This window comes from Anser brachyrhynchus, assembly GCF_964034855.1.
Source record: "Anser brachyrhynchus genome assembly, chromosome: Z".
Taxonomy (NCBI): domain Eukaryota; kingdom Metazoa; phylum Chordata; class Aves; order Anseriformes; family Anatidae; genus Anser; species Anser brachyrhynchus.
Window position 1 is genome coordinate 58,609,062 of NC_137697.1, and position 19,911 is coordinate 58,628,972.

The following is a 19,911-nucleotide window of genomic DNA, read 5'->3' on the forward strand; positions in this document are numbered from 1 at the left end:
CTTTGGCTGAAGAAGTATAGCAAGGAAGTGGGATTAAAAAACTAAGAACATTTAAATAGCAATCTTAAAGCAAAACTTCTGTTCCATGCCACTTCTCAGAGCAGAATTATGCTGAAGTGAGCTTTGTATACAGCTTTGGTAGAGCCCTCTTTAAGAGAGATCTTTCAGGCACCTACACTCTACAGTGTTTATTTGCTATCTGTTGACCTAGTTGTCCACTTAAGTTCACACTTGGGGAATAGTTTGCTCTGGGTCCAAGTATTCTCCTGACTAAATGATGACTACAAAGTAGCAGCCCTAAGAAGTGAATCATGTGCCATGTCTAAAAGCTTTTTTTTTTTCTTCTTAGCCTCTGTGTAGGGTCAAATGGATGATTGTTTCCCCCAAGGGGTTATGCACCGATCTAAAGAATATATAAAGAACTGACAAATTTCCCATACAGTGAAAGGACAAAACAACTTCCCTTGGAGTTCCATCTTGAAAAATTATTTACATTTTACAAAATCTAGAGCAAGTAGTACTTTATGGTGAAGAGACTAAGGACTGTGATGATCTTACCCATTTATATTTAATGTCACTCAGCTAAATTACATAATTTATGGCTGGATGGATATCAGTGCTTCTTTTTTTGGTCACTGCCAACTGTACACTATTACAAGGACATACACTTCAGCAGCCTAATGAAAAGCAAAACAAAACATTTTTCTTCATTTTACAATATGATTTTGTATTTATTATGACTATTTGTACTTTTATTAACTAAGTGTTCACCAGCAACATCAACACTATATCACCTGTGTAGTAAGTTAAATGTAGTTATGGGATAAACTGTGTATCCTCTGCCACTGCACGTTGGCAGGCCACATACCTCTCCTGGTGTTAGAGTACACCTTCTGATCCTTCTTCTTCCACACACACATTTAAACAGGTGTATAACGGACTGTATGTTACAGAGCAGTTGTGCTATGCATTTGCTTAAGGACATGGTTTAGTGGGTGATATTGGTGGTAGGGTGATGGTTGGACCAGATGATCTTGGAGGTCTTTTCCAACCTTAATGATTCTGTGATTCTATTGTATGAACAGAGCTTTCCTCGAAACTTTGCAACTCATCTGCTGCAGTGTGTCCTCAGCCACAGCCTGACGTCTGTCTCTTGTAGCCTGTGGGAAAGCCGGCAGCCTGAATTTGATTTCCAGCAGCGGAGCAATTCACTGTGAGAGAGACGGAGAAGTCATTACATTCCAGAGGGACCTTCCTGCAGCTGCAGCAGCCCCAATGGCTCTCAACCCTCCTTCTGTGCCTCCCGCTGTGCATCCAGATGGGCCCTCAAAGTGTGAGAGGGAAGGACTGTGGTGCATAGAGCGCAGTTAGTGGTAGTTAACCTTGTGAGCTTGTTTAATACCTGCCTTGCTACAATATTTAGAAGACAGATAGATGATCAATTCTGTGCACCCACCACCTCAGTAACTGTACGTAAGACACCAACAAACAGCACTTTTGCCCTCCCTGCCCGTCCAGCACGGCGGGTTTCACCACCCATCGCCCCCATTCCACACGACAGTCACAGCCGCCGAGGTCGCTCCCTCCCGCCACCCCTCCCTCCCCCAGCGACGGCACCACGGGCACGCGCACGGCCAGCGGCCGTTAACCGTCGCCATCGCCCGCGCCTCGGCGGGAGGAGCTGGCGGCCGCCCCGCCCCGAACCGCCCCGCGCGCTGCCGTCACGACGCTGCCCCCGCCCGCCCCGTGCCCGTGCCCGGTGCCGTCCCCGCTCGGCTGCATCTGCCTGTCGCCCCGCGGTGCTGGCAGCCATGTCGCGGCCCGGCGGCGGCGCCAGCGTCTTCACCCGTCAGCCCGGCGGCGCGCAGGGGGGCTCGGCGGGCCGCGGTCGCGGCCGGGCGCTGAAGGATATCCGCGTCGACGAGGAGGTGGAGATCGCCGTGAGCATGGCCCTCGAGCGGTTCCGCTACGGGGACGAGAAGGGTGCGGAGAGGGGACCGGGGGGGACGACGGCCGGAGCGCCGCCTGCCCGCCGTCTTCTCACTTTTTTTTTTTTTTTTTTTTTTTGTCTTAGAAATGGAGTTTCCTTCTTCCCTCACTACCACCGAGCGGGCCTTTGTGCACCGGCTGTGTCAGTCCCTTGGTTTGATATCGAAGAGTAAAGGGTAAGCCGGGTCTGCCGCCCGCGGGCGCGTTGGTTTGCGGATCGCCGTCGAGCGACCCCTGGGATCCCGCGGACCCTGCCTTGTTACACGGCGTAAACTAGGGGCAGAGAGTCCGAAACGAAATAAATACCTTCACACTACGCTTTAGGTCTAAGTTAACAAAACCCGTGGCATGCTCGGTAGGTTATCCTTTTACTGCTACATCGATTTTACGCGTCCCTAAAAAGACTTCTCACCAGGATGAGTGCTGTGTTACCTGCCTTACTGTGTGCCCAAGAGGTTTGCACGGAATCTGATAGCTCTACAGGTAAAATGCAGCATACAACAGTATTGCCAGAAGAGCGCTTCTAAGAAGTGCAAGAGAACAGAATTCGTACACAGGTATTCACAATTTTTTCCCCCTTTTATTCTCCTCTGATCTTTTGAAGAGGAAATCCGTGTTTATTGACCTGATAAGCTTGCATAAAAGCTGAGAATCTGATTCCTAGGTGGGTTAAGGTGAAAAAGAAACAGAAAAGGGAAAGTTAAAGGACAAACCCAGAGAGGTAGAATACCACATATAACTTGTGTGTGGGTGTGTGTGTAGACTGTTGTAAAACTGCAGCAGTATTTGCTGTTACTCATTTCTGATGGTACTTCGTGATTCTTGCTAAAGGAGTGTAGCGTGCTAATTCTCAGAATTGTGCTTACCTGCCACATTTCAATGGGTGCTATTCAGTTCAGCTTGTTTTGAGTGAGTAGCTTGATTTCAGGAGAGCTTACTCAATTGCTTGAATGGTTTTCAGGTGAAGTTACACTGCTGTACATTGGTTCTGGTCTTGGGGTAGCGCAGCTGATTTTTGCTGCAGATACCCGAGCCAATAAATTTGGCTGAACTTGTGTATCTTTGCATCATATTTTGGGAATGTGAAGTGTTAGAAAGCTTTAGCACAAGTGCTGAAACAGTCAGAAGGAAGACACTTGGGTTATACGGTACCTATTCTGAACAGTAACTGGTAAACCCTGCTTGAATTCCTTGCGGAGCTTCCTAAGTGTTTCTGAGTGACTCCCAAGTACGGTATGCTGTTTGCAGGTTTTTCTGGAGCCTGCAGGGTGACTTGAAACTTGGAAAATAGTTGAAATTTAATCAGATGGGGGAAAAAAAAAAGAATATTCCCTTAAACAGGCACAACTTTTTTTTTTTTTGACTATAATAATACATTGCACATTATGGAAGCATAAATCTCCTTTTAAAATAAATTCAAGTGTTCTTAGGCTTGGTGTCTCCAGATTAGCTCAGTAATGACACTTGCAATAACTTTTGAAGTTATCTGTCTTTAAAAGCTTGATTGTGATTGACTTCCATCACTGAATTTCTAGATAGACTATAATTTTAATATTAATATTCATTACTGTGCCTGTGGCACAGAGTGGATAAATAAGGGAAACTGTTTCTTGGGAACCACAAGTCAATGTTGTGTGTCCTTATCTTTTTTCTTTACATTAAGGAAGTACATATTGAATACTTAAAGAAACTGTATTATAACTTTTCATAGCAACTATGTTTTCCTGTGGACAGTTGTGGTGGGTTGACCTTAGATAGCAGCCAGGTTCCCACTATACCTCTCTCTCACTTCCCCACCTCACTGGGAAGGGGTAGAAAATACAATGAAAAGATTTGTGGGTTGAGATAAGGATAGGGAGATCACTCACTGATTATTGTCACAGGTAAAATCAACTCAACTTGGGGAAGATGATTTATTGTCAATTAATAACAGAGTAAGGCAGTGAGAACTAAAACTAAAAATCCTTTCCCTGCCATGCTCCTCCTTCCTCCTGCTCTCTCTGAGTGCAGGAGGATGAGGAGTGGGGGCTGTGGTCAGTCCATGACTTTTCATCTCTGCTGCTCCTTCCTCCTCACGCTCTTCTCCTTTCCCAGTGTGGGGTCCCTCCCATGCTGTACAAATCCTTGATGAACTGCTACAACGTGGGCTTCTCATGGGCTGCAGTTCTTTCATACCGGGGGTGCAGTCCTTCAGGAACAGACTTCTCCAGCATGGGTGCATCATGTGCACCCATGTGCAGTTCTTGCTGGAAACCTGCTCCTGCAGGGGGTCCTCCACAGGCCGCAGCCTCCTCGAGGCCACATCCACCTGCTCCACCAGGGGCTCCTCCATGGGGGGGGCTGCAGCGTGGAGATCTGCTCCGTGTGGGACCCGTGGGCTGCAGGGGGACAGCCTGCTCCACCAGGGGCCTCTCCACAGGCAGGGGAACTGCTGCTGAGTGCCTGGAGCACCTCCTGCCCTCCTCTGCACAGGCCTTGGGGGCTGCATGGCTGGTTCTCACCCCTCTCTCCCAGCTGCTGTTTTTCTGCTTGCTTTTCTGTTACTTCTATTTGTTAACTTTTAACTTCTAAGTCTCTTTTCTATCTAGAAATCATTTTTGTGTAATACCTCTCAGTATCGATTGATACGATAATTGGGGGAATTCACTATCTTTTGGGAATCAAATGTAGCGATCAACTTTAAAAAAAAAAAAAATGTAGCAGAACAGGATTACATTATGGAGACCTAATTGTAATGTGCTTGGGCATAGGCATCCAAAGCCTGCAGTGTCTCTGCACTATTACCTTATGGTAACAGTGGGAGGCTTTGGTGTTGGATGCTGAGGATGTTTCTCTTACACTCATAATGTGTGTTATGTGGCAAAGGACGCTATTTGGAAATTTCTAATTATAACCTTTTATTTGAAACTAATCTTACAGCTATCTTGAAAGAATTACAGTGAAATACCATAGCGTAGAGGTAGGTAAGTTACTTATTCATATTTTTTTCCCTTTCTCAGAAAAGGACCAAGTCGATACCTGACTGTAAGGAAGAAAGATGGATCAGAAGTATCTCATGCAGTAATGACTTGTTGTTTGAGTCCAACAACAAAACATGCCATTCAGAGATTGATTCAGAGATTTCCTGTCACAAATAAAGAACGAACAGAACTTCTGCCAAAGACTGAGCGAGGAAATGCATTTACTGTGGAAGCTGGTAAGTACAATGTATCTGACGTGGACTTGTGCATCAGTATTGCTTAGGGGAGGAAAAAAACCCACATGAACACAACACCACAACCCAGCCACACAAAACCACATTGATTTCAATCTCCTCTTGCATCCCAATGGAGAGACCTCTCTCTAGATGAAGGAGTTAATTGTCTTGATCTTCAGTTCTTAATACCGCTTGGCTTCAGACTGGTTTCATGAGGAAGTATTACTGGGGCAATCGTGCCATGCACATTCTGATGTTTCCCTTGTGCAGAGTTAATTTTGAATCTTTTAGCCACTTCAAACCAAATTCTTACAAGTTCTGCGAAGTGGAACTGAAGAGAGAAATGCTACGAAGTCCACTGTGTAAGAATAGCCTGTGAGAAAATGAGGTTGTTCTGCTCATAGAAATTCCTGTTCTTGATAACACAAGTTTAATTTTGTCTTGTCTTCTAGCAGTAAACATGTTTCCAAAGAGCTTACTGTCCAGACTTTTTGATTACCAGAATATCAGAGAGTCCACTGGAAGACATGCTTCTGATAAAATGCTTTTTTTATTAAAAAAAAATAATCCATTGAATAAGGTTATTGCTTTAACAATTGTATGCAAGAGTTTCATTATATTTCTGTGCACAAAGATGTGCAAAGGTATGGTGCACTTCTACCAATATGGGTAGAATAGGAAAATAGCCTATTTCAGTGGGTATTTCAGATTTATGATGGTTCATGCTCCAAGTGGTTTCTTTTCAAGTTTTCTTTAAATGATATTTTAGTTCTACAGTTTTTGACTGTAATCTGTTAGCCTATGTCTGTCTTGGTAAGACAATGCTTCTTGTAATGTAATCTGTTAAACATGTTTAGTACATGCCATTGAATTTACAGCAAGCTTTTCATTCTTCTGGAAGAAAAAAAAAGGATTTTAGAACAGCATTTACAATGCTGAATTTGAAGTAATTACTTCTGAATGTATGCCGCTTCTCTGAATACTTATGCATTTCTTTCTAATACATGGTAATGTTATATTTGGGTCTAGGGTTCTAGATACAGTGTAGTTGACTTCTGTTACTTAAGATCATTCTTGCAGACTAGAACATCAAGTTATATAGAACTTACTGATAGGAGGTAATAGAAGACCAGGCAGAATGAAAGATTGGATATGAATCACTGCCGAGTTACTTCTTCTCAGAAGTAATTTTTCAAGGCCAGGCTGGATGTGGCTCTGGGCAGGCTGCTGTAGTGGTTGGCAACCCTGCCCAGAGCAGGGGGGGTTGAAGCTAGATGATCTTTAAGGCCCTTTTCAACCCAGGCCATTCTATGAAGTAATATTTTTCAGTTTGCAATAGCTTATTTCTCTTTATTTAACTATACAGTGAATATTTCTAGGCAAACCGTGGAGGTGTGAATGCGTAAACATGATAAAAGGGATAAGCAGATACACCAGGTTGTTTTTCTCAAGTTTAGTTTCTATTTCTTTTTGTTCTTCACGACATTTTTTGACTTTGAGTAAACTACCGGAAAAGTCTGCTTTTGTTTAAAACATTTGTGGAAGTAGTAACTCCTTTGAACAACATTTATTTCAAGCACCATAACAGAATACACAACTATATGCATTTCTTATAAATACATGATGGGTTCATTGCTTTATCTGTAGGGATGCATACCAGGTCAGGAATGCTTCACCATCATACAGAAATGAACAATATTTTAATGACCTTCTTTGGTATATGTTTATTGGTATACATATCTAACCTGTTAAATTCTCTTCACAGAAAACAAAGAAGTCAACAAGACAAGTGGACGGCTTAACAGTGGTATTCCTCAGGTTCCGGTGAAAAGAGGGGAGTCAGAGTTTGATTCTTTCAGGCAGTCACTACCAGTTTTTGAAAAACAGGAGGAAATTGTCAAAATAATCAAGGAAAATACAGTTGTTCTAATTTTGGGAGAGACTGGATCAGGAAAAACTACTCAAGTATGTATATTTATTTCTCTTAAAAATAAAGTGTTTTTACAAAACTAACACAATTTTTATAACATGTAAGTAGTAAGGGATTTCTTTATTTGACTTTTCAGGCTTTTGTTTTCCTATATAGTAAAGTCTTTGTTTAAATTCACTTCTGTGCTTTTGAAATACTAAGTCAGCAGGTACGTATTAAAAGCGTAAATGGGTCTACGTAATTTTCTGATAGTTACTAGTTTTCATTAAAATAACTTAAATAATTGGTAAGAATGGAGCTATTATTTTGTTTAGTTCTTTTTCTTCTACAGCTAGTTCTGGTTTTAGTATCAAGAGTAGAATATTGTTATGATAAAAAGAAAGGTTGTTTACAGGTATTTTTTATAGATTTCTCTGAAGTGTGACAGAAGGTTCAGCTTTTTTTTTGTGAAGCAGATTACATTTCTAAGCTAATAATTTTTTCCTGTCTTTCTGACGTTCCAAGTACATTTCACATAGTAATTCTGTTGTGAATGCTCTTGCAGCGTCTCTAGTACTGAGATGCAGTTAAGTTTGTTCAGTGCAGTTAAAAACACCCTGTAACTTCATCAAGCTAACAAGTAACTTGAAAACACTTCTTTTAGATTCCACAGTTCCTTCTTGATGACTGTTACAAAAATGGAATTCCCTGTCGTATATTTTGCACTCAGCCAAGGCGTTTGGCAGCTATTGCTGTGGCTGAACGAGTGGCGGCAGAAAGAAGAGAAAAGATTGGCCAGACTGTTGGTTATCAGATCCGATTAGAAAGCAGGTACTAACAGTATTTCTTTGAGGCAATTGATCCTGTGTTGGTATCTTGAATCTTGTGTACATTGAAGCTATAGTATATTGGGGATACAACCTAGTAAACAGCCAAGTGTATAAAATGTAGGTAGGATGTGCTATTTCAGGCAATGGAGTATTTACAAAAGATGGTTTTCCTCCTGTAGTCTGCAGTTCCACGTAGTAGGTTTTCTTACGTGTTTTGCAGGTGCATTCACTTGATTTCTGGGGGGAGAAGGAAACTTCTTTTATTATTTTCAGATCAAGTCTACATTTTCCTCTCCTTTTTCTCCCCACATTTTGTCTTTTAATGTGTGTAGGTCCAAAGTTTTGCAAGCTTTAATGGTAGGTAGGAGGGCCAGTGCGCATTAAGGAGGGCTTTATAATGACAGTTTATAGGGGATTTAAAAAGGGAAAGTAAAATAACAAAATATTAATGATGAAGCTGATCGTTATTTATTCTCAAAGATGGACCTAAAGAACTATTGGAAGCAGTGTGGAAAATGTTTCTTAAAAAGAATATATAGGATTCTCAAAAGAAAGGACAAAAGAGAGAGGGGGCATTATTTCCAATGTTGGGTAAAAAGGGGGCTGTTTATGGCAACACAGGTGTTTTATAGTTTTAATTTTATGAAGTATTAGATAGCAATGATGATTTCTAGAAGAGGCTGCTGGAGAGGAATCCATTTTGGAATATTGAATCCTTGAAATTAGTATGATGTAGGAGGATTTTTGAAGAGCAGGATGATTTCCAAACTTAGAAAGTATATGATGAGTAGTAAGTTCATATGCTGTCAAAAAAAGAACTCTAAAGTATGATAGCGGGGAATTTTTCAGAACTTAAGCTGGCAGTACTGGAGAAAGCAGTGGCAACTGCTGTCTTACTTGTACAGCTAACTCTGTCACGGGTACTAGAACAGTAGCTTTTACAGATCTTGAAACTCTTTAAGAGAAAAATTGATTCATTTGAAAGAATTTCATCTGATTCAGTCAGGTATAGTCAAATGCAAATAGTTCAGTACAAGTATGATGAAAAATTGGAACTTGTTTTTGCGAAGCTATCCGCACTGAATTTTCCACTAAACTAGACAACAGAGAGGTTCTCAAGATTTTTTCATTCATTCCTATATTTATTTAAATGTGAATCTCACTTTGCTAATGAATCCACTGTCTGAAGTTTTGGAATATAAGCACCAACATTCTGTAGGCGCTCTCTGGGAATAGGCATAGTTTTAAACTATGAGTTCTTTTGTGAGAAGACTGTAGTCTAATTCCACTTCTGGTGAGTAGCTGTTCAATACTTTAATTTCCAGTAATAAAAAGATAACATGCATTTAAATGGTGTAAAAGACTGACGTATCTTTATGAACTGTTCAATAGGGTTTCTCCAAAGACACTGTTAACATTTTGCACTAATGGCATACTACTTCGCACACTAATGACAGGAGACAGTACTCTATCAACAGTGACGCATGTTATTGTGGTAAGAATCCTGTTTTTCATGTGAGATGGAACAACATGCATTGATAATTGAAGATGAGATCCTAGTTTTCTTAATCCTAGTATATGAAGTGTTTTTGTTTGGGCAGAATCTGAATTAACATGACGATTAACATGACTTTTTTTTCTAGTTAACTGAGCCTATTTTAACATGTGTGTATATATATATTTTTTTTGGTAAAAGTATCTTATTGTAAGTTCATGCCAATGATTAATTAAGGTATGATGAAGCAGTTGTGGAGTACAGAGCTCAATTTTTTTCCTAACTTCCTCTGTCAGAAAGCAGAAAAGCCTTTAGGCTTATGTGGATATGATTCATTATGATTCTGTTAGAATTTCTTGTATTATATACTACTTATTGCAGTAGTTATTTCTGTAGTCTGTTTGTTAGTACAAATGTTTTCAAAATAAGGAGTAGTATAACTTTCAGCAAATTACCGAAGTGTTTTTTTGACTGTGATTATTTCCATTATGGAGATTTAGAACTCAGTGAACCAGCATATTTAATCATCTTGCAAGATTTTTCTCTATTTCTGAAAACAGGAAAAAATAAAAATAATTTTACGTACTTGCCTGTTTAATGAAAGTATGAGAATGTTTTATATAATTTTGACTTCAGCTTAAAAATGTTGTGTTTGGGTTCCTGCTTGATAAATTAATAATGTGGAAGAATTCATTAATAATTTGGAAGATAAATAATGTGGAAGAAAATAGGAAGAAAAACTGACAAAATTACTTTAATCAGCTGTATACCTTAATTCATGTTAAGCTTTCTACATGACTTAAACAATCTTAATTTTTCTGGTTGTGTGGTATCATATATTTCTTCCAATGCTCATAAATTCGGAAGTGTTCCTACGTCTTATTTTAATAAACTCTCAGTGGTTCTTGTCAGTATCTTGGAATTCATTCAAATAGAAGAGTTTCAGAAGTTCACTTCAGCTTCTGAAATCAAGCTGTCTGTGGCTTATGCATTAACAGCACAATCTGCTCTGATACTGTTGTGAAACTTTGGAAAAGTTTTTGACTTCTGGATACTTTTTTAAAAAATCCTTAGATAAACTATTTAGAATACTATATTTTAATGTATCCTTAATGTACAAATGAATGATATATTTTCATTTAAGAAGTTCATATTTGTGAAAGGTTATAATCTTAGATCTGTGGTGTTTTTCTGTTGGTTTCTTTTTCTTTTGTTTTAGGATGAAGTGCATGAGAGGGATAGATTCAGTGACTTCTTGTTAATAAAACTGAGAGATGTGTTGCAGAAACAGAGTAATTTAAAACTAATCATTTCCAGTGCTGCTCTCGATGCAAATCTCTTTATTAGGTATTTTGGAAGTTGCCCCGTAATACACAGTAAGTATTTTTGTAAACTCTGAAATTTGAGTATACCTGCCTAGAATTTATAGGTCTTACTAAACCATAGCAAAGCATTCTGAGCAAGGGAACATGAACACTGAGTGAGAGTTAGAACAATGTTTGTCCTTTTATTTCATTTTGCCCTTTTTTTAAACTGTGTGCAGCTATTTCAGAATGAAGTATTTTATCACAGGGAGTATGGTAAGTGCAGGAGTGCCCTATTGTCATGTTCAGTTCAAGCAAAGGAGAAGTTCTTAATGTACTGACTTCCAGGGTACAACTTCCTGGAGGCAGGAATCTAGAAATTACATGTGATTTCACTATCATTGAAATGTTTTTTGGAAGAAACCTCCATTATGTTGTGTGGTTTTCCACTTTACTCTTCTTGCAGCTTCCTGTTAATTTATATCAATACATTTATGCAGAAAATAGATACCTCTCTTTAGTTTACCTCAGTGGTTATACTTTGACTACATACTACTAGTCTTCACAGGCTAATCACAATTTAAGATACTTTGCTTTTTGCATTTTTGAGAATTTAAAAGAAGAGGGCAGTTGTTCAGATAATGTATCTGTTAACGTAATAAAAAAAAGATTTGACCCTCTTTCGGTGATATAGACTATAAAACCTTGACCACAGCTACCAGTACTTTGTGGCTGTGGATTCCTGTTGTATACGCAGTTTGTGAGCAGTGTGAGAGGCCTTCTCCCTGACAGCTTTTAAAAATAAGTTCAAGCTGGTTCTTTCTGAAGAAGAGAGAAGTTTTGGGTAATTGAAACTTGGCTATGGCAAATGTCTGCTAAGGGAACAGAAATTAAAATCTAGAGAATGTTTTCCTTTGAAAAAGGATCCTTTATTGTCTGTTAGAATGGTCTAGAAAATGGTGAAATTGAAAAAGAAATCAGGGTAGATTATTAGGAGATAAAGACCATTTGGAATATCTCACTTGTTACAACTTAGCAAAAAAAAGGCGGAAGTGATTAAAGAAATTGAGGGAAGAAGTACGTCTCGTATTTCTTGGGGAAAAAAAACACATTTCAATACAAAATGACAACCTTCTTGTGGGATCTTGCACCAAAGCTACATTACTGCTATGTTTGTAATTCAGATGGCAGTCTTACACAGTGAATTCTTTAACACTAAACGGAAAAAGGTTATTTTCTTTTTCTCGATTTGATAAAATTGCAATGAGTAAACTGTCAAATGCATATATCTTTCCTTAATGCTTTGATAGCATCGAAGAGGTTAATGAAAAACAATGTACCCAGCTGACATTCTCATTTTAAATCTTGTTTTGTTTTGTGGCTCAGTAATCTTAAGAAAGCAAAATCCTGGTGAAGGTAGTCTTACAGAATTTGTCAAGGAAAGTAATAATTCCTTAAACCAGGCCCTTCTAATTTTTAATTGACTTTTTACATTTACAAAAACACTTGTTTGATTAAGATTGTCAATGGAACTAGAAAGTACTTAATACTTTATGAATTATCTGTATTTTCAGTACAAGGAAGGCCTTTTGAAGTTAAAGAGATGTTTTTAGAGGACATTTTACGAAGCACTGGATATACAAACAAAGAGATGGTAAAGTACAGAAAGGAGAAACAGCGAGGTTGGTATACATCTTAATTGTGAGGGTGGGCAATGAGGCTCATTGAGTGTTTCAACTATTAAATAGGATGATTCGATGTGTTAAAGTTCCAAAACTGGAATATTAAGTAAGGCATGATTAAATAACAATTACTATCTTTAAATCAGTTTGTTACTGATTAAAAAAAAAAATCTAACTTCCTTTCAATAGTTGTATACTTCTGGCTTTCAGTTTTTAGATGTTTTATTTTTCCTAAATATTATGATATAGAATTGCATGTAGAATACAGAAGCAAAAGACAGTATGTTGATTTTTTTGGGTACAAATTAAAAAAGTCCCGCACTCTTTAATGACTGCAATTATATCTTCCAGAGAAGTGGTTCAGATTTTCACTGCTTTCTTCAGGCATGGGTACATTTAATAAATATTAACCCAGAGACCTTATCTTACTTGAACTTAATATAATTGTCTTAAAATTGATTAAGTAGATATATTTTTTTGAGAAAAGGTTTCCTAACAACTTAATGATTCCAGTGTCTTTAGAAAAAAACAAAAACAAAACAAAAACTGAAAAAACGAATCTGTAACATACAATTGGAACTGTGTATTTATTGTGTTGCTCAGCTTCAATTCCAATGGATAGCAAAGTTCGCTTAAGAGTGATGTCCTTTACTATTTCTTCTATTTGTATGCAAAAAGTAGTTGTTACATGTAGGAGCTATTTCACTTTCCTCTGGTTCTTCTGTTCTGGAGAAAAATCTGGACTTAATTGTGTAGAAAATAGTTCCCTAGAGAACTCCTTTGAATGCATTTGAGTTGGAATACTGATGACTTACCAGTAACACCCAAATGATTTTTTTTACCTTATTCTTAGAGCAGAGATTTATAATAGTACACTTTGGGTGCCCTTAATCACAGAATTTATCTTGAACTGGTACCAGCATTCTCAACTGAATAAAAGAGAATGCAATAGGTAAAACTTTGACATGATGTAACTATTTTATAACCAAAACCAATGGATGATTAAAGTGATTGTAAAACCTCTTTTGGAAATATCTTACACCTTCTAGAAGAAAAACAGCAAAGTACTCTTACTGAGTGGTATTCTGCTCAAGAAAATAGTAGCAAGCCAGAATCTCAGAGACGAAGATCTGTTCCAAATCTATCTGAAGAGTATAATATGATGGATGATGGGGGTGACACAGTATTTAATCAACAGGTAAGTTTTTCCTTTTGTTGGAAGAGATGTTTTAAATTTGTAATATAGTTATCCATTTAAAAACTGGTTTATAAAGGTAGTGGGAGAATCAAGTACCATTCACTGTAGGAGAAGATTGTGTCTGAAACCATCTAAGGAACCTGAGTGTGCACAAGTCCATGGGACCTGATATGATGCATACAGGGGTCATGAGGAAACTGGCAGATGAAATTGCTAAGACATTATTCTTTGAAAAGTCATGGCGGTCTGGTAGAGTTCCCAGTAACTTGAAAAGGGGAAACGTAACTCCTACTTTTAAAAAGGGAAAGCAGGAAGGCCTGGGAAGCTGCAGGCCAGTCAGTCTCACTGTTGTACCTGGCAAGATCATGGAGTAGATCCTACTGGAAACTATTATGGGACATGGAAAACAAAGGTGATTGTTTACAGCCAGCATGGCTTCCCTAAGGGCAGAGGTTGCCTGGCAAATCTGGTGTCCTACAATGGGGTTGCAGCATTAGTGAATAAGGGGAGGAGTAAGTGATGTCATCTACCTGGGTTTGTGCAAAGCATTGGATACTGTCCCACACTGCATCCTTGTCTCTGAAATGGAGAGACATGGATCTGATGGATGGACCCGTCAGTGAATTAGGAACAAGTATTATTTAACATCTTTGTTGGTGACATGGACAGTGGGATTGAGTAGAAAGTTTGCTGATGACACTATGCTGTGTGGTGCAGTTGACACTGGAGGGAAGGGATACTGTTCAGTGCCATCTGGACAGGCTTACGAGGGCCTGTGCGAACCTCATGAAATTCAACAAGGCCAAGTGCAAGGTCCTGCATCTGAGCTGGGGCAATTCCAAACATGAATACAGGCTGGGTAGAGAATGGATTGAGAACAGCCCTGAGGAGAAGGACCTGGGGGTGCTGGTGGATGAGAAGCTCAACATGAGCTGGCAATGTGCACTTGCAGCCCAGGAAGCCAACTGTACCCCTGGGGTACATCAAAAGCAGCATGGCCAGCAGGGCAAGGGAGGTGATTCTACCTCTCTGCTCTGCTCTTGTGAAACTCCACCTGGAGCACTGTGTTCAGCTCTGGGGCACCCAGAAGGAAATGGATGTGTTAGAAAAGTCCAGAGAGGGCCATGAGAATGATCCAAAGACTAGAGCACCTCTCTTATGAAAACATGATGGTGCAGTTGGGATTCTTTATCTTAGTGAAGGCTTAAGGGGTTCCTTATAGCGGCCTTCCAGTACCTAAAGGGGGCCTACAGGAAAGCTGGGAAGGGACTCTGTGTCAGGAAGTGTAGTGGCAGGACAAGTAGTCACAGCTTTAAACTAAAAGAGAGTAGATGTAGATTGGATGTTAGCAGGAAGGAAATGCCTCACTCTGAGGGTGGTGATGCCCTGGCACAGGTTCCCCAGAGAAGCTGTGGATGCCCCATCCCTGGAGGTGTTCAAGGCCAGGCTGGATGGGGCTTTGGGCAACATGGTCTACTGAGAGGTTCTCTGCCTGTGGCAGAGGGGCTGGAACTGGATGGTCTTTAAGGTCCATTCCAACCCACACCATTCCGTGATATTATTCCTGCAGAGATTCTAGAAGGATATTAATGTTACACATTTTTTCTTTTTATTAGGATGAACTATTATAGAATATAGCCCAAGTATGCTTATCATTATGATGATTTTACGTATTTTTTTAGATTGAGTGGATAGAGTGTTTTCAGTACTTGCATGTGATACTTCAAATACTTCTACTGATCACTGAATGCTATATTTCGTGTTGTTTCTCAAAAAACTGATAGAATACTTAGCAATTCATATATGAGTATAAAGACAAAAGAACTTTTCAAAGAGATTCATGATTTTAATTGTTTTTTTTTCTTCAGACTGAAAAAGATGCAAATTGTCTTGAACCTTGGCTAATAAAGGAAATGGATTCTTGTCTTTCTGACATCTGGTTGCATAAAGATATTGATTCCTTTGCTCAGGTGTTCCATCTCATTTTAACTGAAAACATTAGTGGTAAGTTGCTTCTGATTATTTTGTTTCACAAGAAAAAAACAACCATGAAATGACTTGATTTTCTGTGATTTTGTTACCTCAATGCTCAAATGTTTTTTTTGAATTCTGATGCTGATTCAAAAAAAAATAAATGCCTAGCAGAGTTAATCAGTTGTGTACTTATTTGTTATCGTACTCGTTTTGAAGTATTGATGTATATGTTTTTGCTGTTTCAGAAACATTCTAAATTTACATGAATTGACTGATAGGATGAAGTGAAGAAATACATTCTTGTTGGGCTGGATTTTGACTCATATTCATACTTTGCTTAGAAGAAAACTGTGTAATTTTTTGTTAATTTTTGTACTTCTCAGTTGATTATAGGCACAGTGAAACCAGTGCAACTGCACTAATGATTGCTTCAGGGAGAGGCTTCCTGAGTCAAGTAGAACAACTGATCAGTATGGGAGCAAGTATCCACTGCAAATCATCCAATGGCTGGTAAAAACAAACAGATAAACTGAAAAAAAACCAACAACTTAGAAAACATAACAGAACTCTTAATTTACTAATTTATCAGAATATTGTAAGTGGTAATGGGTTTTGACAGTCTGAAGAATTTCTAATTTCTGTTCCATTACATTGTTTTCTGTAAATTCTAAATTAAATTCTCAATTAAATGGTCTTGAATGCAGGATGTACTATATTACTGCTTTCAAGGAACCTGATTTAACCTACTGTTAGGAAAAGTTAGGAATCTTTCCTCACTTGGTTGATTGAATTAGACCCAAAATATTTGGCGGTTCAAATTATAAGAGAGTAAACTATACTGGATTAAAAAAAAATTATCCTGCAGGTGCAAAGATCTTTGCAGTGTTACAGTTGCAAGTAAGTTCTGTTGGGTAGGAAAATCCCTGTTAATCTCTTAAAAAATAAATAAAAAATTAGATTTTGGTGACTATAAATCTATCTTCAGATAACTGGGAACTACTGTAAATCACTGTAGTGTAGAAGGATAAGAATAGGGTTTCCAGGGGGCTGATCTTTGAAGAACTTGGGAAGGAATGCAGTTTGAAAGGAAAACAGAATGTGAGGAGGATGACTTCCACAAGGTATCAGAGCCCAGTAGTTTTACACATTTTGGAGAAAAACACCTGGGGTATGACTTCTCAGAATTATTTAAAGGACCAGGTAAAAAGCTGCTATAAAAAGGCATAGTTTAGCTGTGCACACTTGTCACGCTTCTTCAAAAAGCACAAACCATTCTTCCTACTCCTTTCCATTTGCAGGTACTTCTGTGTAGAGATACCATTTTACTTGGTAAAGAATTGCAGCTATATAAAAATTGTGAAACTATTTATTATACATGTTTTTACAAGTTGCTAATCCAGCAGTAATGACACTGCTTAAATGGTAATGCAGAAATGATAGAACAGTGCAGTGCAGCGTGTCAGTTGTCTTCTCACATAAGGTGCTACTCATGTATCTCGTGAAGAGAAAATAATAAAGACCATTATGCAACTCTTTAAGGATGGCTTTGGACTGGGCTAAGCATTTTGGGCAGACGGAGGTTGTTGACCTGTTGGAATCCTACAGGTAAGCTATAACTACTTTGCAAAAACAGTTGTTTAACTTGGTACAGGGATGTTTGAGTTTTGCCACCTTTTAATCAGAACAGTTTTGTGTACTCTAACATTTGGCCTAGAGGGATTTGTTTGAGAGTAGAAGCATTCTGAAAAGATGTTGTTTATGATGCTGAATAGAAACTTTTTTTAGTGATTGTTTGCACAACTCCTGGGGTAAATATAGTTCTAGTGGTATAGGAACTCTTTTATATCATTAGCCTTTATTGTCATTTTATAACACAACAGGAATGTCAGTACCTAGTCTTGATGTGTTTATAATAACTTACATAAATATGGAGGAAGTACTGATTCTATACCATGTTTTCAAAATAAGCATCTTAAATGAAAATGGTGCAAATGGCATCTTTTTTTTTCTGTGCATTATTGATACATGATATACCCATGTTTAAAGAAACATTGTATGCAGGTAACATGTAGGCCAGTACATTAAAGAACTGTTTGATGTTTAACTCACAGGAAATAGTTACAGTTCTGTAGACCTATATTGTTATAATTTGTCTTTGTGTAGTTTCTTAATGTAGTTATTGCTTAAATTTCATGGTAGGGAAGTTTTTGGAAGACACGTTCTTCTAAATGTTTTCCCTTTAGCACAAAAAACACACTAGGTAACCTCCAGTTCTCTCCGGTTTGCTTATGGTCATGTTTCAATGAAGTACAGTAACTCTAATGCTAAAAATTAGAGTTGCATGCTCTGCAGGGTTAGCACGTAAGTCAGTCAACAGTAATAGTATTGTGGACATGCTGTTCTTTTGCACATTAAACTTAAACATTGGACACAGGTAGTCATCTTAGTCTAGATCTAAATTTGAGTTGATGGCTGAATGCAAACTTGAAGTAAACAACATTGGCCCTGGCCTATATTTGTATGTTTTAGTGCATCAGTGGAATTCGGAAATCTGGATGAAAGTTCCCTCGTTCAATCAAGTGGTAATGACCTTGGAGCAGAGGACAGAGAATTGTTGAAAGCTTATCATCACAGTTTTGATGATGAAAAGGTGGATCTGGACCTGATTATGCACTTACTTTATAATATCTGTCATAGTTCTGATAGCGGTAGGTATATATACACAGTCCTATATAACTGCTGTGGATTCAGCTTCTGATTATTAGTGCTCTTTTTCAGTAATACCAAAAACCTTCTGGGTAGTTGTATGCATGTTACTGAAGTGTATTTTTGTATATTTGAAGTGAATTTGTTGTTTAACTCTATAAATCAACTCTTTTTGTAGGAGCAATTTTAATATTTCTTCCTGGATATGATGAGATAGTTAGCTTGAGGGACTGTATTCTTTTTGATGACAAGAGATTTGCTGACAATGCTCACAGGTAAAACCTTTTATTTCAATGGTTGTATTGAGGTTTTTATTGTTTCTTTTAAAGATCCTTAAAAAGTACTCCTTGTCATTCATTAGATATCAAGTTTTCATGCTTCATTCAAATATGCAGACTTTGGATCAGAAGAAAGTGCTTAGAAGTCCACCTTCTGGTATTCGCAAAATAGCAAGTATCAGATGACTTCTTCACATATTATATTGATCTATGTAGTCTTTACTTTTACAGTTACTATAGTCTTTTTTTACTTGCAGATTCTTTCTACTAATATTGCAGAAACCAGCATCACAGTTAATGATGTTGTATTTGTTATTGACTCAGGCAAGATGAAAGAGGTATGATTGACTTAAACTTTCTTTGGGAAGTAAAATTTTTAAGATTATTTTAAAATACTAATATACCATAAATTTTGGAGAAATTAATTTTTGAGAGCTAGTATATGTCAAGTAATAAAACTCACTGTGAAGTTCTGGCATCCTTTTTCTTTATGACAAGTACTGTAAACAGCTGTTTAAAAACCCTGGAAAAGTTACTGCAGGCTACTGTATATGAAAATAACTTAGCACTTCTGTTTGATTTTAAAGAAAGTCTATCAGCTTAGAACCCCATCTTCCTGAGAGTTAAACAACACTGGGATTTCCCTCTTTCATGTTATTCTATCTAGACCAGTTCTAATCCAGTGCAGAGTTTTCAGACACTTTGATACGCTGAATGACCCCTCACTAATTACTTCTGTGAGAAACATGAGAACTTACAGTAATGAGGCAGTTCAAGACTTATTGTATGATGTAGAAAATCAAATTGGATTTCATGGGAGATATACACACCAAATTTATCAAGTTTTCATGGTACTACAGTTGTTTTGTATTTCTGCACCAAATGGAGGAATAGTGGGACATAATTTCCAAGTGAGGGAAAGAGTAAAACTTTATTGCATATAATAAAGTATTTTTACTTCGTGATACTGCAAAACACAACTCATATCACTTACTGATTAACACTATTGAGTAGAAAACTTCTGATTTAGAAAACTGCGTAGTGCAAAGATACTGCAAACGAGGTAGCATAACTTCACTTCCAACTAAGTCCTTTAGAACATGACTTTATGCCAAAAATGTTGGTACTTAGTATTATTTTTTATAGATCTTCTATTGATGATTGAAATCAATAATAATTTTTATTTCATGTACTCTGTTAGATCTTGATTTTATTTTCCTTTTCTTTTGTAGAAATCTTTTGATGCACTGAGTTGTGTTACAATGCTAAAAACTGTGTGGATTTCAAAAGCTAGTGCCATCCAGAGAAAAGGCAGGTAATAAATGCTTCATGCAGGTTTTTATCATGCAA

At 38.1% G+C, this 19,911-nt stretch overlaps 1 protein-coding gene across 1 annotated transcript in view; it reads left to right on the forward strand.

The window, feature by feature from the left end:
- Window positions 1-1,727: 1,727 nt before the first annotated feature.
- YTHDC2 (YTH N6-methyladenosine RNA binding protein C2) overlaps window positions 1,728-19,911 on the forward strand; it is a 32,050-nt gene continuing 13,866 nt past the window's right edge. The window contains exons 1-17 of the mRNA XM_080572652.1: window positions 1,728-1,983; window positions 2,075-2,165; window positions 4,989-5,185; window positions 6,951-7,150; window positions 7,759-7,925; window positions 9,317-9,419; window positions 10,639-10,795; window positions 12,298-12,405; window positions 13,455-13,603; window positions 15,472-15,607; window positions 15,961-16,087; window positions 17,117-17,182; window positions 18,107-18,285; window positions 18,462-18,558; window positions 18,645-18,732; window positions 18,819-18,899; window positions 19,794-19,876. Of these exons, the coding sequence (XP_080428778.1) occupies window positions 1,812-1,983; window positions 2,075-2,165; window positions 4,989-5,185; window positions 6,951-7,150; window positions 7,759-7,925; window positions 9,317-9,419; window positions 10,639-10,795; window positions 12,298-12,405; window positions 13,455-13,603; window positions 15,472-15,607; window positions 15,961-16,087; window positions 17,117-17,182; window positions 18,107-18,285; window positions 18,462-18,558; window positions 18,645-18,732; window positions 18,819-18,899; window positions 19,794-19,876 (2,201 nt within the window). The 5' untranslated portion in view covers window positions 1,728-1,811. The remainder of the gene's footprint in view (window positions 1,984-2,074; window positions 2,166-4,988; window positions 5,186-6,950; window positions 7,151-7,758; window positions 7,926-9,316; window positions 9,420-10,638; window positions 10,796-12,297; window positions 12,406-13,454; window positions 13,604-15,471; window positions 15,608-15,960; window positions 16,088-17,116; window positions 17,183-18,106; window positions 18,286-18,461; window positions 18,559-18,644; window positions 18,733-18,818; window positions 18,900-19,793; window positions 19,877-19,911) is intronic.